Source organism: Felis catus, chromosome B4 (assembly GCF_018350175.1).
Source record: "Felis catus isolate Fca126 chromosome B4, F.catus_Fca126_mat1.0, whole genome shotgun sequence".
Taxonomy (NCBI): domain Eukaryota; kingdom Metazoa; phylum Chordata; class Mammalia; order Carnivora; family Felidae; genus Felis; species Felis catus.
The window spans coordinates 34,389,321-34,404,676 of record NC_058374.1 but is presented as its reverse complement, the minus strand read 5'-3'; the positions used below and the strand labels follow the sequence as shown (position 1 = coordinate 34,404,676).

The 15,356-nt window shown below is 37.5% G+C and overlaps 1 protein-coding gene across 1 annotated transcript in view; it reads left to right on the top strand.

The window, feature by feature from the left end:
- Positions 1 to 12,991: 12,991 nt before the first annotated feature.
- The window catches only part of USP18 (ubiquitin specific peptidase 18), a gene marked incomplete at its 5' end in the record, with an annotated part of 66,586 nt that continues 64,221 nt past the window's right edge, over positions 12,992 to 15,356 (top strand). The window contains one exon of the mRNA XM_011283700.4: positions 12,992 to 13,134. Coding sequence (XP_011282002.2) covers positions 12,992 to 13,134 — 143 coding nt within the window. The remainder of the gene's footprint in view (positions 13,135 to 15,356) is intronic.

Genomic DNA, 15,356 nt, shown 5'->3' with positions numbered 1-15,356 from the left:
CAGGTAGTGTTAACTGCTATAAAGTAAAACAACAACAACAACAACAACAACAACAACAACAACTGTGATGAGAGAAAGTATCTGGGGGGGGTGCTCCTTTAGACTGGGTGGTCAGAAAGGGCTTCATGGAGATCTGAAAGACAGGAGAGAGCCATCATGTAAAGTCAAAGGATGTCGGATATAGAGCAAAACACAGATGTGGGAACAAGATTGGAATGTCTGAAGAACATAAAGAAGGTCAGTGTGCCTGGAGAATAGTGTGAGATGGAGATAAGATCCAAGAGCCAAGCTGGGGCCAGAGCATATTTAGCCGATAGACTATGGTAAGTTTAGATTTTTCTCTAAGTGAAACAAACATTTGGAAGGTTTTAAGCAGGATATACTATAGTTTTTATACACATATACCTTATCTGTAATCCTCCCAACAATCTCAAAATGGATATTCTGCTCATTTTGTAGATGAAAATACTGAAGTTTACAGAGTTGATATGTTGCTCATAGAGAGCTCAGATAACACGGATCACCAATTCTATTCTCTTGTCTACCCTACATGATTTCTATGCCTTGATATCTGTGCCCATTTTCCAACTGCTGCTTCATAAAGTGATGGATAGGGGAGAAACAAAAAAAGTATTTACAAAAGAGAGGATGAGTTAATACATCTGTTCCCTGAAGTTGGCAGCTCTGGTAGGATTTTAGGAAAATCAAAAAGCTGCTTTTAAGAAACTACTACTGGCAAGATACCCAAGGTTGGGCACACAGTAGGTCCCTATGTATTAGATGCACACCTTGTTAATTGTTGATTTTCCCTAAATTTTTGTTGTATATTCCTTGGGAGCCCTCAGAAAGATAGAATAAAATGTTCCAAAAAAAGGAAGAGTAGGTAAGAAATAATTCTGATCACTTCTAGGGGATTGTTTTCAGAGAGACCTTACTTTCTTGCTCTTCTATGAAGGAGATCATGGTGCTAAAAAAAACCCCAATGAGGTCCAGTTCTTCTGTCCATTGTGACCTCCCTTGACTGAGGATCATTCCTGCACCAAGTCCCATAGGTGTCTGCATAGCTGTGTAGACAAATTTATTAAAGAAATGTATTAGAGAAGCAGGGTCAGGAGCTCAGGAAGGAGCATATTCCCTCTTGATAGAAGTTGAGAGACCTACCCATGGATTTCAGATAAGCCTCAAAGGACTTCCTGAGTGTATAACTGTCACCTACTTAGGGAGAAAATTATACATCCTCAAGGTCAGGGTTTAAGGAAGTGGTAAATAACTTATGGTATGTTCCTTTCCTCTAGATCTATGTGAATTAGGTTAAATTAACAGGAATGGCAGTCACAGAAGTGCTGTTTAAGAGGTATGAATAAAGGGGGATAGGGCTACAGGAAAGTTTCAGGGATGATGTGTAGGGGCTTTGGATGTATTTTCCCCAGTTTCTCCTCTATTTTTTTTTAACGTTTGTTTATTTTTGAGAGACGGGGGGGGGGGGGCGGGCGGGAAGGGAGAGAGGGAGACACAGAATCCAAAGTAGGCTCTAGGCTCTGAGCTGTCAGCACAGAGCCCGATGTGGGACTTGAACTCACTAACCATGAGATCATGACTGGAGCTAAAATTGGACGTTCAACCGACTAAGTCACCCAGGCACCCCATCTCTCCTCTTCTATTTTTCTTCATGTGGTTAAATCCCTGGCCAATCATGGGGTTAGATACCTCCAGTCCTGTTCAACTTTTATGGCTCTCTTCATGAAGTAGGATTATTGACTTTTAGAACTGGAGTTAGGTGTCCCTCTGAAGAGGGTAAATAGGAAAGTGGGTGATTCTCTACCATTCCTTGAGATAGGCAGTTTACTAATTCTTTCTCCAGCAGGGAATTAGCTAGAGGCTGCTTATGGTTGTAAAGCAAGTTTGGCAGATGCTAGATAATTGTGCAACAGCCTTTTGTAGGTTTCTTGTTTAGCTCACTGGGTTTGGATTACCCAGGCTCTTGAATCCTGATGCCAGCTTTTAGGGATTCCCAAGTCACACTTATTTACAAAAATATATATATATATCAATTTTTACCTTTTAAATACTTTATCCCAGGAATTAGAAGAGTCCATAGTTAATATAATATGTAGCGAAATTCTCTTTAGTTTTCTGCCCCAATTTCTCAATGTATTTCTTAGTTCTTCCTAATAATGGCAGCATATATAATCACATGCATTCCTCACTCCAACACCTGCAGTCCTGGGTCTTGAACTTTTTTTTCTGTGAAAGTTGTATATATATATGTATATATATATATACCCACAAAAGTATGGCCCAATATAATATATATAATATATTGTCAAATTGGTTTCCATACAACACCCAGTGTTCATCCCAACAGGTGCCCTCTACAATGCCCATCATCCACTTTCCCCTCTCCCCCACCCCCAACAATCCTCAGTTTGTTCTCAGTATTTGTCTCTTATGTTTTGCCTCCTTTCCTCTCTGTAAATCCCCCCCTTCCTCTCCCCCCCCCAGTCTTCTGATAAGTTTCTCAGATCCACATATGAGTGAAAATATATGGTACCTTTCTCTTCCTGACTTATTTCACTTAGCATAATACTCTCCAGTTCCAACCATGTTGCTACAATTGGCCAGATTTCACTCTTTCTTATTGCTAAATAGTATTCCATTGTGTATATAAACCACTTTTTTATCCATTTGTTAGTTGATGGACATTTAGGCTCTTTCCATACTTTGGCTATTGTTGAAAGTGCTGCTATAAACATTGGGGTACAAGTGCCCCTATGCATCAGCACTCCTGTATCCCTTGGGTAAATTCCTAGCTGTGCTATTGCTGGTCATAGGGTAGATCTATTTTTAACTTTTTGAGGAACCTCCACACTGTTTTCCAGGGCGGCTGCACCAGTTTGCATTCCCACCAACAGTGCAAGAGAGTTCCTGTTTCTCCACATTCTCTCCAGCATCTCTACCTCCTGATTTGTTCATTTTAGCCACTCTGACTTGTGTGAGGTGGTATCTCAGTGTGGTTTTGATTTATAATTCCCTGATGAGGAGTGACGTTGAGCATCTTTTCATGTGCCTGTTGGCCATCTGGATGTCTTCTTTAGAAAAGTGTCTATTCATGTCTTCTGGCCATTTCTTCACTGGATTGTTTTTCAGGTGTGGAGTTTGGTGAGTTCTGGGTACTAGCCCTTTATCTGATATGTCATTTGTAAATATCTTTTCCCATTCTGTCGGTTGCCTCTTAGTTTTGTTGATGTTTTCTTTGCAGTGCAGAAGCTTTTTATCTTGATGAGGTCCCAATTGTTCATTTTTGCTTTTGATTCCCTTGTCTTTGGAGTTGTGTCAAGTAAGAAATTGCTGCAGCAGAGGTCAGAGAGGTTTTTTTCCTGCTTTCTCCTCTAGGGTTTTGATGGTTTCCTGTCTCACATTCAGGTCTGTCTTCCAATTTGGGGTTTATTTTTGTGGAATGGTGTAAGAAAGTGGTCTAGTTTCATTCTTCTGCATGTTGCTGTCCAGTTCTCCCAGCACCATTTGTTAAAGAGACTGTCTTTTTTCCATTGGATATTCTTTCCTGCTTTGTCAAAGATTAGTTGGCCATACTTTTGTGGGTCCTATTCTGGGTTCTCTACTCTATTCAATTGGTCTATGTGTCTGTTTTTGTGCCAATACCATGTTGTCTTGATGATTAGAGCTTTGTAGTAGAGGCTAAAGGCTGGGATTGTGATGCCTCCCGCTTAGTCTTCTTCTTCAGTATTTGGCTATTCAGGGTCTTTTGTGGTTCCATACAAATTTTAGGATTGCTTATTCTAGCTTCAAGAAGAATACTGGTGCAATTTTGATTGGGATTGAATTGAATGTGTAGATGGCTTTGGGTAGTATTGACCTTTTAACAATATTTATTCTTCCAATCCTTGGAGTGTGGAAGGTTTTTCCATTTCCTTGTATCTTCTTCAATTTCCTTCATAAGCTTTCTATAGTTTTCAGCATACAGATCTTTTACATCTTTGGTTAGATTTATTAGGTATTTTATGCTTCTTGGTGCAATTGTGAATGCGATCAGTTTATTTGTCTTTCCGTTGCTTCATTATTGGTGTATAAAAATGCAACTGATTTCTGTACATTGATTTTGTATCCTGTGACTTTGCTGAATTCATGTATCAGTTCTAGCCGACTTTTGGTGGAGTCTATCGGGTTTTCCATGTATAGTATAATGTCATCTGCAAAAAGTGAAAGCTTGACTTCATCTTTGCCAATTTTGATGCCCTTAATAAGTGTAAAAGAATTGAGATCATACCATGCACACTTTCAGACCACAATGCTACGAAGTGTGAAATCAACCACAGGAAAAAAACTCTGGAAAACCTCCAAAAGCATGGAGACTAAAGAATGAATGGGTCAACCAGGCAATTAGAGAAGAAATTTAAAAATATGTGGAAACAAATGAAATTGAAAATACAACAATCCAAACACTTTGGGATGCAGCAAAGGCAGTCCTGAGAGGAAAATACATTGCAATCCAGGCCTATCTCAAGAAACAAGAAAAATCCCAAATTCAAAATCTAACAGCACACCTATAGAAACTGGAAGTAGAACAGCAAAGACAACCCAAACCCAGAAGGAGAAGAGAAATAATAAAGATCAGAGGAGAAATAAACAAGATAGAATCTAAAAAAACTGTAGAGCAGATCAATGAAACCAAGAGTTGTTTTTTTGAAAAAACAAACAAAATTGAAAAGCCTCTAGCCAGGCTTCTCAAAAAGAAAAGGGAGAGGACCCAAATAGATGAAACCATGAATGAAAATAGAATTATTACAACCAATCCCTCAGAAATACAAGCAATTATCAGGGAATACTATGAAAAATTATATGCCAACAAACTGGACAACCTGGAAGAAATGGACAAATTCCTAAACACCCATACACTTCCAAAACTCAAATGGAAAGAAATAGAAAATTTGAACGGACCCATAACTAGTGAAGAAATTGAATCAGTTATCAAAAATCTCCCAACAAATAAGAGTCCAGGACCAGATGGCTTCCCTGGGGAATTCTACCAGATATTTAAAGCAGAGATAATACCTATCCTTCTCAAGCTGTTCCAAAAAATAGAAAGGGAATGAAAACTTCCAGACTCATTCTATGAAACCAGCATTAGTTTGATTCCAAACCAAACAGAGACCCAGCAAAAAGAACTACAGGCCAATATCCCTGATGAATATGTATGCAAAAATTCTCAACAAGATACTAGCAAATTGGATTCAACAGCATATAAAAAGAATTATTCACCATGATCAAGTGGGATTCATTCCTGGGCTGCAGGGCTCGTTCAATATTCGCAAATCAATGTGATAAATCACATTAATAGAAGAAAAGAACCATACGATCCTGTCAATTGATGCAGAAAAGGCATTTGACAAAATTCAGCATCCTTTCTTAATAAAAACCCTCGAGAAAGGCGGAGTAGAAGGAATGTACTTAAACATCATAAAAGCCATTTATGAAAAGCCCACAGCTAATATCATCTTCCATGGGGAAAAACTGAGAGCTTTCCTCCTGAGATCAGGAACACGACAGGGATGTCCACGCTCACCACTGTTGTTTAACATAGTATTGGAATTTCTAGCATCAGCAATCAGACAACAAAATGAGTCTTGAACTTTCAATAAAAGGGACGGACCTGTAGCTTTTTGACAGCAATCAGCTTAGGTTCCAAAATGAACATACTAAGGAAGAAGATAATAAAGAAGATAGTATGTTTATTTTCTCTAAACTGCTGATTGCATCAGCAATTTGATCAGCATTTAACTTTTCTCTAACATAAAATTGCCACTAGGCCCACTATTCTGAGTTTTTAAGGGTCATTGAGTCAATCCCAGTGGAATCACTTTTCCTATTACAATGAAAATCTACTAAAGATATTGAAAACTTTTCTTTTGTGTTGTGAGTTTAAACTGTCTACATTTAAAAATGAGGTTTTTTTTTATTTTTTAGGTGTTGTGACAATTTGTAATGTTGACCATTTTAGAGATGAATGTGAGAGTGGGGCAATAAGGATAAATAGGAATACAACACTAATAAAACACTAATTAAATTTTGTAGTGTTTAGGTTATATTTCCTTCTTTTGTGCAGCATAATTCCCAAGAGTAACAGTGAGCCTTGACTTACCCACCTTTTTTCATGAATATGCAGAGTGGAACTCCTCATGCGACTTTTTATATATTGTGTTTTGGACTTAAAAACTAAAGTCTAAAATTCAAGGCTATTTGGCTCATGGTCAATTAGACAGAATATAGACTTTCTAAGCAGTTTCCATTATTTTGCAATGTGTGTGTGTGTGTGGGGGGGCGGAATAAAAATATAAATGGTCTTTCTTATAAATGCCAATGCAAAAATCATTAGTAAAATATTATCAAACAGAATTCATACATTGAAAAGTATAGCACAACCAAGAAGGACTCATTCCAGGAACTCAACCATAGTTCAATATTAAGAATTCCAGCAGTCTTAGAGCTTACATCATAATGGGAAAACATTGGAGGCATTTCACTAAGATTAAGAACAAGGCAGGGATGTAGGATGCCTAGGATTTCCACTATTATTGAAATTGTACTTGAAGTATTAGCTAATGCATTTAGGTAAGGGAAAATAGAACAGTAGTTGGAAATGAAGTAAAACTATTTCTATTTGTAGATGATATGATGGTACATTTGGAAAACCCTATGCTATAAGACTAACTTAAAATATGTCAGTATGGTAGCAGGGTATTAAATTAACTTCTAAGAATTAATAGCCTTCATTTCACAAATACTAAAAATTGGTTAGTGGAGGACAAAGCCTCCATTAGCAGAAATGAAAACAGAAATACTTAGAAATAACGACTTAACTAGAAATGTTTAGAAGTCTTTATGAGAAAACTTTAAACTCAAAGACACAAAAATAGACTTGAACAAATTTAAAGACCTTCCTTATTATTGGATGGTAACTGTCAATAAAATAAACATTATTCTTCCCAAGTTAATTTATGAATTTAGTGCGGTCCAACAAAAATGCCCATTACCATTTCTTAAAAAACCTTAATGGTAAGATAATATAGATCACAGGACGTTGCAAAAATGGTATGAAGAGGTTAAGTATTTCCTTTACACCATTTCCTCCAACACTTATATTTTACATAATATCAAAACCAGGAAATTGACATTGCACCATTTGTGGGTATGTGTCTGTGCCATTTTATCACATGTGTAGATTTGTGTAATTAACAACTCCAGTCAGGATAAGTGTTCCATTACCACAAAGATATCTCTCCTACTACCCCCTTATATTGACACTCATCCTCCTCCTTTAACCCTTAGCTATTGACAATCATTAATTTGTTTCCCATCTCCATAATTTTGTTTCCTTGAAAATGTTATATAGATGGAGTTATATAAGTTTAATGTAGGTTTACCTCTTTTCTAGTTTCTAAGAGTTTTAAATCATAAATAGGAGTTAAATTTTGTCAAATGCTTTTTCTGCGTCAGTTGATATGATCACGTTATTTTCCTTTTGAGCCTGATAATATGGTGGATTACATGGATTTTTGAATATTGAACCATCTTTGCATCCCTGGAATAAAACCCTACCTGGTCAAGATGTATAATTCTTTTTATATATTGCTGGATTCTATTTGCTAATATTTTGTGAAGAATTTTTGAATCAGTATTCATAAAGGATATTGTTCTGCAGGTTTCTTTTTTTTTTCACTGTCTGTCTCATTTTGATATCAGGGTAATACTACAGGGAAACCAACTAGGTCTGGTGATTTCTTCATTGGGAGCTGTAAAAGTTAAAAGTTCATTTTCTTTAAAACTTACAGGGTTTTCAAACTATCTCCTCTACATTGGTGAGGTGTGGTAGTTTGTGTTTTTCAAGGAATTGTTCAGTTCAAATAACTTTTCAAATTTACGTGTGTAGAGTTTTTTGTTATATTCTCTTATTATGCTTTTATATCTGCAGGGTTTGTAGTAGCATCCCCTTTTAAGTTCCTGATATTGGTAATTTGTATCTTCTCTCATTTTTTCTTTGTCAGTCTTGCTAGAGGTTTGTCAATTTTAGTGACCTTTTCAAAGATTAATTTTCTATTTATCTGATTTTTCTTCATTGTGTATCTGTTTTCAATTTCATTGATTTATCCTCTTTATTTCTTCCTTCTACCTGTTTTTGGTTTATTTTGCTCTTTTTTTTTCCCCAGGTTCTTACAGTGAGAACTTATATTATTGGTTAGAGACTTTCTTCTTCTCTAAAATATTTTAGTGCTATAAATTTCTTTCTTAGTACTATTTAAGCTATAACCCAAAACTTTGGTGTGTTGTATCAGTGGTCTGATATGCTCCATTTTGGTAAATGTTCCATGTGCAACTGAAAAGTGTATCCTGCTGTTGTTGGATGAAGTGTTCTAAAAATATTGATTAGATCCTGTTGGTTTATGGCATCATTGAACTCTGTTGTTCTTGCTGATTTTCTGTCTAGCTGTTTTATCAATTGTTGAGAGAAGAGTGTGAGGTCCCCAACTATAAATGTGGATTTATTTCTCTTTTTAGTTCTATCAATTTTCGCTTCACATATTTGGCATCTGTACTTTTTAGTGTATATGCATTTAGGATTTCTATGTCTTCTTGGTGGATTGATCCTTTTGTTATTATACAATGGGTTTTCCTGTCCCTCATAATTTTCTGCCACTGTTTTTGATTATTGTATGCATGGCATATATTTTTCCAGTTATACTGTCAACCTACCTATATATTTATATTTAAGTGTATGGTGGGCTCAAGTGAAAAGTTATAAAGGATTGGTCTATAAATGTGACTAGGCCAGCTATATCTACTAGCTGACAATTATTGAAGTGAGGATTTTATCTTTCCACAGAGATTGAGAGAAGATGAAGATTGTATTTCAAGGGAATGGCTTTTAGATCCTTGAGAAAGACAGTCCTGAGTTGTAGGAGATGCACATACATCTCGAAGGGACAGAGGAAGGATTCATAATTATAAGCCATTTTTAGTAAATGCTCTAAGGGAGGTTCAGGGGTCTATCACCAAATGCTTGTTAGAGTAAATTATTTTGACAGCCCTGAGCTTTTCCAGACAGAAACTCAGTAGGGTGCTGGGTTGTCCTAGGGACGTGGCTTTAGATTGCTAGAAGCCATGTTAAAGTTTGATCAAGTTTCTCACTGCAGGGGTTTGAATGGAGTGTTTGTGTGCCAAGTTTTTTGCAGTTGTCATGGGTTAAAAAATATTTACATATTCTCAAAATATCGCCCCTTAGATTTTTTACTAATTAAGAAAATAACTTACTTTATAGTGGAGAAAGCTGGTAGACCTCTTCACCAAGTGCTGAAAGTTATCCTCATCAATAACATGACACGCTGACATCAGGTGGCTCTTGATGTGATGCAGAGAAGATGCAACATCATGTATGTAGTACTGTTGCCAAAAAAGTGTAACCTGAATCAAATCATGAGGAAACAAGCTGACAGACCCAAGTAAGGGTCATTCTAGGAAACCACAGGCCTGAATTCTTTAAAAATGTCAGTGTTACAAAGGACAATAAAAAGTCAACTCTAGAAACTAAAGAGACATTAAAACTAAATGAAAAACCACACCAAGACATTACTATACACCTATCAGAATGGCTAAAATAAAAAATAGTGATAACACTAAATGTGGGCAGGGACACAGGGAAACTGGATAACAAACACACTTGCTGGTGGGAATGTAAAATGGTAAAGAATTCTGGAAAACAATTTTGACAATTTCTTTAAAAATTAAATGTATATCATCATACCACTTATAAACTGCACTCCTGGGCATCTAAACCAGAAAAATAAAAACGTACTGTACATACAAAAAAACTTGTACACAGTTGTTAATAGCAGTTTATTTGTAAATAGAAAAAAAACCTAGAAATAATCCAATATCTTCAATATCACTTCAGATGAACTGTTAAATAAATTGTGGTACATTCATACCATGGAATGCTACTCATCAATAAAAAGGAGCAAACTATTGATATACTCAATCTGGATAAATCTCTAGAGAATTATATTATGTGGAAAAAAAGAAAAACCAATTCCAAAAGGTTACATACTGTGTGACTCCAAATATATGACATTACAGAAATAACAAAATAAGAGAAAAGGAGAACAGATGAGTAATTGTCAGATGTTAAGGAGGGGGTGGGGCAGGAAGGAAGTAGGTATGGCTATAAAAGGGCAACATGAGGGGTTCTTGTGTTGTTGGAAATGTCCTGTATTGACATTGACTGCATTGGTGTCAATATCTTGGTTGTGTTGTGTGCTATAGTTTTACAGGATGGGAAAACTCGAATTTCTCTGCTGTATTTCTTACAACTGCATGTGATTCCACAATTATCTCAAAATAAAACATTTAATAATAAAAAGCCCAAATGAATGAGATTATGGCTTGGATTCTGTTGGAAAAAAGTTTATAAATCAGGAAATTGGCAAAGTTTAAATATTTACTGTATATGGTAGAAAGTTGTATTGTATTGATACTAAATTTCCAGAATTTGATGAATGCATTGGCGTTATGTAAGAACATTTCTTTGATCCTAGGAGATACATTGGGTTATTTAGGGCTGATGAATCTTGCTATCTGCAATTTCCTCTCAAATATTTTAACAAATAAAACAAAACTGATTTAAAATATATACATATGGGGCAGCTGGGTGGCTCAGTCGGTTAGGCATCTGACACTTGATCTTGGCTCAGGTCATGATCTCACAGTTAGTGGGTTCTAGACTCTCATCAGGCTCTGTGCTGATGGTGCAGAGCCTGTTTGAGATTCTGTCTCTCCTTTTCTCTGCCCCTTACCTGCTTGTGCTCCCCCCGCCAAAATACATAAATGAACTAAAAAAAAAACCTTTTCAAATATATACATATAGGGTGTGTGTATGTGTGCATGTACATAAGAGAGAAAAGCAATAAAGCAACTGTGCCAAGATGTTTATAATGAGTAAAGAGTATATGGGGTCATTGTAATATTTTTGTAACTTCTCTGTATGTTTAAATTTATTTTCCAAAATAAAATATTTAGTTTTAAAAAGTCCATTAAGGCAACAAATTGCCAGGGGATAGAGAATGGCTTAGGAAAGGTAACAGATGCAAGTCATAATCTGTTTTAGTTCTACTTTGAAATCTATGCCAGGAAATTGAAACTTAAGAGTTCTGTTTGCTTTGACTTATCTCCACCGTCTCCTTCTTAAGAGAATGTGTTTACCCAAAGGAATACTGTGAGAGAGATTCAATCTACACACATAAAAAGCAAATGTATAATTTATTTTTGGAACCAATGCAAAATGAAATAAAATTTAAAATTAAAAGCGTATCTTGATAAAAATGCAGAGGAAAATAGGCAAGGGAAAGAGTTGTGAAGATGGAATAAGCAAACAAGTCACATGAAACCAGATGTGTTTGTGGAAAAATGAGCTTCGCAAATAAGTTCTAACATGCACTTTATTAGTCATTGATTTTACTTTTGTGTGTGTGTGTGTGTGTGTGTGTGTGTGTGCCTTTTGCTTAAAACACCACTTGCTGTTATTCCATGCAGGAAACTTTGCCCTTTTCCTAGAACAAAAATTAGCATCAGGTTAATTGTTCCTTACCTTGGACAAATAGCTCTTCTCTAAAATCTTTCCACAGTGAAAGAGAACTAGATAATCACCTAAAGTCAGTCAAGCATCTTCCTCTGTAACCAAGTTTTTAGGTAGAATTTTCAAATGAAGCAGTTAGGTGTGGCTTCTTGCCTCCCACTTCAAATTAAACAGGAAAAGGAGCAGGTTGGTGGCTCAGTCAGACCAACTCTTGGTTTCGGCTCAGATCATGATCTCACTGTGTGAGATGGAGCCCCTGTGGGGCTCTGTGCTGACAGTGCCAGAGTCTGCTTGGGATTCTCTCTCTCCCTCTCTCTCTCTCAGCCCCTCCCCTGCTCTCTCTCTGTCTTTCTGTCTCTCTTGCACACAAAAATAAATAAGCTTTAAAAAAAAAAAGGAAAAAGAACAAAATCCAGCTGAGGTTTTCAGTGACACCTTGCAAACTACAGAAAATGCTTCTCAGGGCCCAAACTTTGTTTTGTTTATTTATTTATTTTAAGGGAGCATAAGCAGGTGAGGGACAGAGAGGAGAGACAGAATCTCCGCCATCAGTGCAGAGCCTGACGTGGAGCTTGAACTCAGGAACAGTGAGATCATTACCTGAGCCAAGATCTAGTCAGAGACTTAACCAGCTCAGCCACCCAGGTGTCCCCAAACTTTTTTTTGAAACACCTATTACACAGTTTCAACTTAAACTCTTTCTTGCATGGTTTTGAGAAATGTGTCGACCTATGCTTTCAAAGAACATCATCTTATTAGATCTTTCCATTATAAGTTCTAATGAGGAATAATAGGAATACTTTCTATTTACCTTTGAGCTCTACTATTCACCACGTCTGTCCTCTTTTGCTGGCTCCACAGAGCAGCAGCAGAACAAAGGAATAAGGACTTTATACCTGTGTGCCACATTTTCATCGAATATACAAGCCATCGACTCTAAATTACACAATTTCAGAAATTATATTACCAAAGACAGAATGTTGTTATGTATACTATGAAACGCCAGACGATTGTAAGACACATCCTAATTACAGGGATGGTAAAATTTCAACAATAAATAAATGAAATAAAAAGACACGTGTATTCACGAAATGTTAGGCAAACCGCACAGACAGCAAGCATGGCACACATCCTCAAGCGCGAAAACGCCCAGGGGCTAGCAGGGTAGCTGGCGCTCCTGGGTGAGGGCGGAGCTTCATCCCTCTTCCCAGCGCGTAGGATCGCCGGAGCGCTCCGCCTTTTGCTGAGTTTCACTTTCCATTCAAGGGAAACGAAAGCTGGGCAGCCTCGGTGGGCGGGGCGTGAGCTGCAGAAGCTCTACCGCTCTGGGTTGAGCACCTGGCCAGTTGACGGTGCACGCCGCCAGGGCTGTGCGCTCCCTGCGCGTTTTCCGGCGGAGTGAGCTCAGCGCGGACAGGGATAGAGAAGCTATTTCTCAATTTCCCCTGGATCGAAATTCGCAGTGGAGGTTTGACGCTTCTGTGGAAATTGAGGCAAGTTTGGTGCTAATTTTGGAAGCTTTCTTTCCAGGAACGACATGTGAGGGGCTATGCTGAGATGCCACATGGGCAATCAAGGAATTAATTTGGATTTAGCAAATGATAGTAATGGTGTATATTCATTTCATATATATATTGGACCAGTTCATTTTTTCAACCTGATATATTTAGACTTCTTGCATTTCGTGTTTAATTTCAAAAGAAATTACAAAAGTGTTGCAAGCTTGTAAAAAATTTGAAACAATGCAGGCAGATGTGTAAAGTAGAAACCGAAATTTCTCTTAATCCTCAACACAGTATCATTTTTGTGTATACTTAAAGAAATTTTCATATTGTTGCATCCACACGACTCCTGAAACAGAATGCTATGGGCACCAGTGACAGTCACAACAAAGTTTATTACAATGAGAGGCAAGGCCGACCGATCGGGACCAACACTCTTGATAAGAGTGCGGCCCCGAACAGCCGGGGTACAGAGTTTTTATAACCGATCACATCGTTTTATCATCACCTGGGAACAGAACAAAGAAACAGGTTACAGATGAGTTAGAAACAGTTGCCTAATGAGGTGTTTACTTTAGATTTTCTGCCTCTAGGTTGCAACCAGTGGATCTCCTTGACCCTGCCTCCGATGCTCTTTTCTTTGAACTTTTGTTTCCTTAATTGGTGAAGCCTAATTTACAAGGGTATGAAGCCTAGTTTACCAGAGCAAAGCAAGGCTGTTATCTCTTAACCTTCAGTGTCAACACAAAGCTGTTATTTTTCAAGCTAAGCATTAGCCCTACACTACAATTTAACCCTTACAATATAAAGCAGACTTTAAAATTGTTTTGTAATTTACCTTTTCCCACTTTGTTAAGTGATCTGTTGAGCATGATGGACATCTTTTAATGACAAGACATACAGATATGTTAACCTCATTAAAAACAATTGGTACGTAATAAGGCAAGTACATCATTTAAAATTTTTTTTTAAAATGCTTTATTTATTTTTGGACATAGTGCGAGTGGGGGAGGGGCAGAGAGAGAGGGAGATACAGAATCCAAAGCAGGCTCCAGGCTCTGAGCTGTCAGCACAGAGCCCCACACGGGGCCCAAACCCACGAACTGTGTGAGATCATGAGCTGAGCTGAAGTTGGACGCTTAACCAACTGAGCCACCCAGGTGCTCCTTGTACATCATTTATTTAAACAATTCAGGAGCATTTAGGTTTTTTCCAGTTTTTACTGGTATAGATGATGTAGCAGTGAATATCATTTTATGTTCACATTCATGTGAAAATACAGATATATTTGTAGAAAATTCCTAGAAGTGGAATTGCTAGGTCAGCGGGCATATATATTGAGAAATTTGAAAGATTTTTGTAACTCAGAGTATTTTAGTCTTAATCCCCCTCCAACCTTGCCTTCTTTTCCTGGAAGAAACTTAGATTTAGATATTTAAACGTAAAACTTCATTTTATGACTCTTGCAAATCTGGTTTCCAAGTGTTTGAAAATGCAAGCAATGGCTTTAACTACATGTTTTACAGCATTGAGATAGTTATACTTGAAATTGTTTCAGAAAAGAAGGCAAATTAACATATATATTTAAATACTGCACATACAAGTGCAATATTGATTTCAGAAGAACCCAGTGATTCATCACTTACATATAACACCCAGTGCTCACCCCAAAAAAGTGCCCTCCTTAATGCCCATCACCCATTTATCCCATCCCCCCACGTGCCTCCCCTCCAGCAACCCTCAGTTTGTTTTCTGTATTTAAGAGCCTGAGAAATTTAACAGAAGACCATGGGAGAGGGGAAGGAAAAAAGAAGTTAGAGAGGGAGAGAGCCAAACCATAAGAGACTCTTAAAAACTGAAAATAAACTGAGGGTTGATGGGGGGTGGGATGGAGGGGAGGGTGGGTGATGGGCACTGAGGAGGGCACCTGTTGAGATGAGCACTGGGTGTTGTATGGAACCAATTTGACAATAAATTTCATATAAAAAAAGAGTCTCTTATGGTTTGAACAAGGCAAATATTTAATTTTTTTTAATGTTCATTTATTTTGAGGGGGGGGAGGGACAGAGAGATGGGGAGAGAAGGTGAAGCAGGCTCTGTACTGACAGCAGAGAGCCCGATGGGGGGCTCAAACTCAAGAACTGTGAGATCATGACCTGAGCCCAAACCAAGAGTTGGATGCTTAACTGACTGAGCCACCCAAGTGCCCCTGA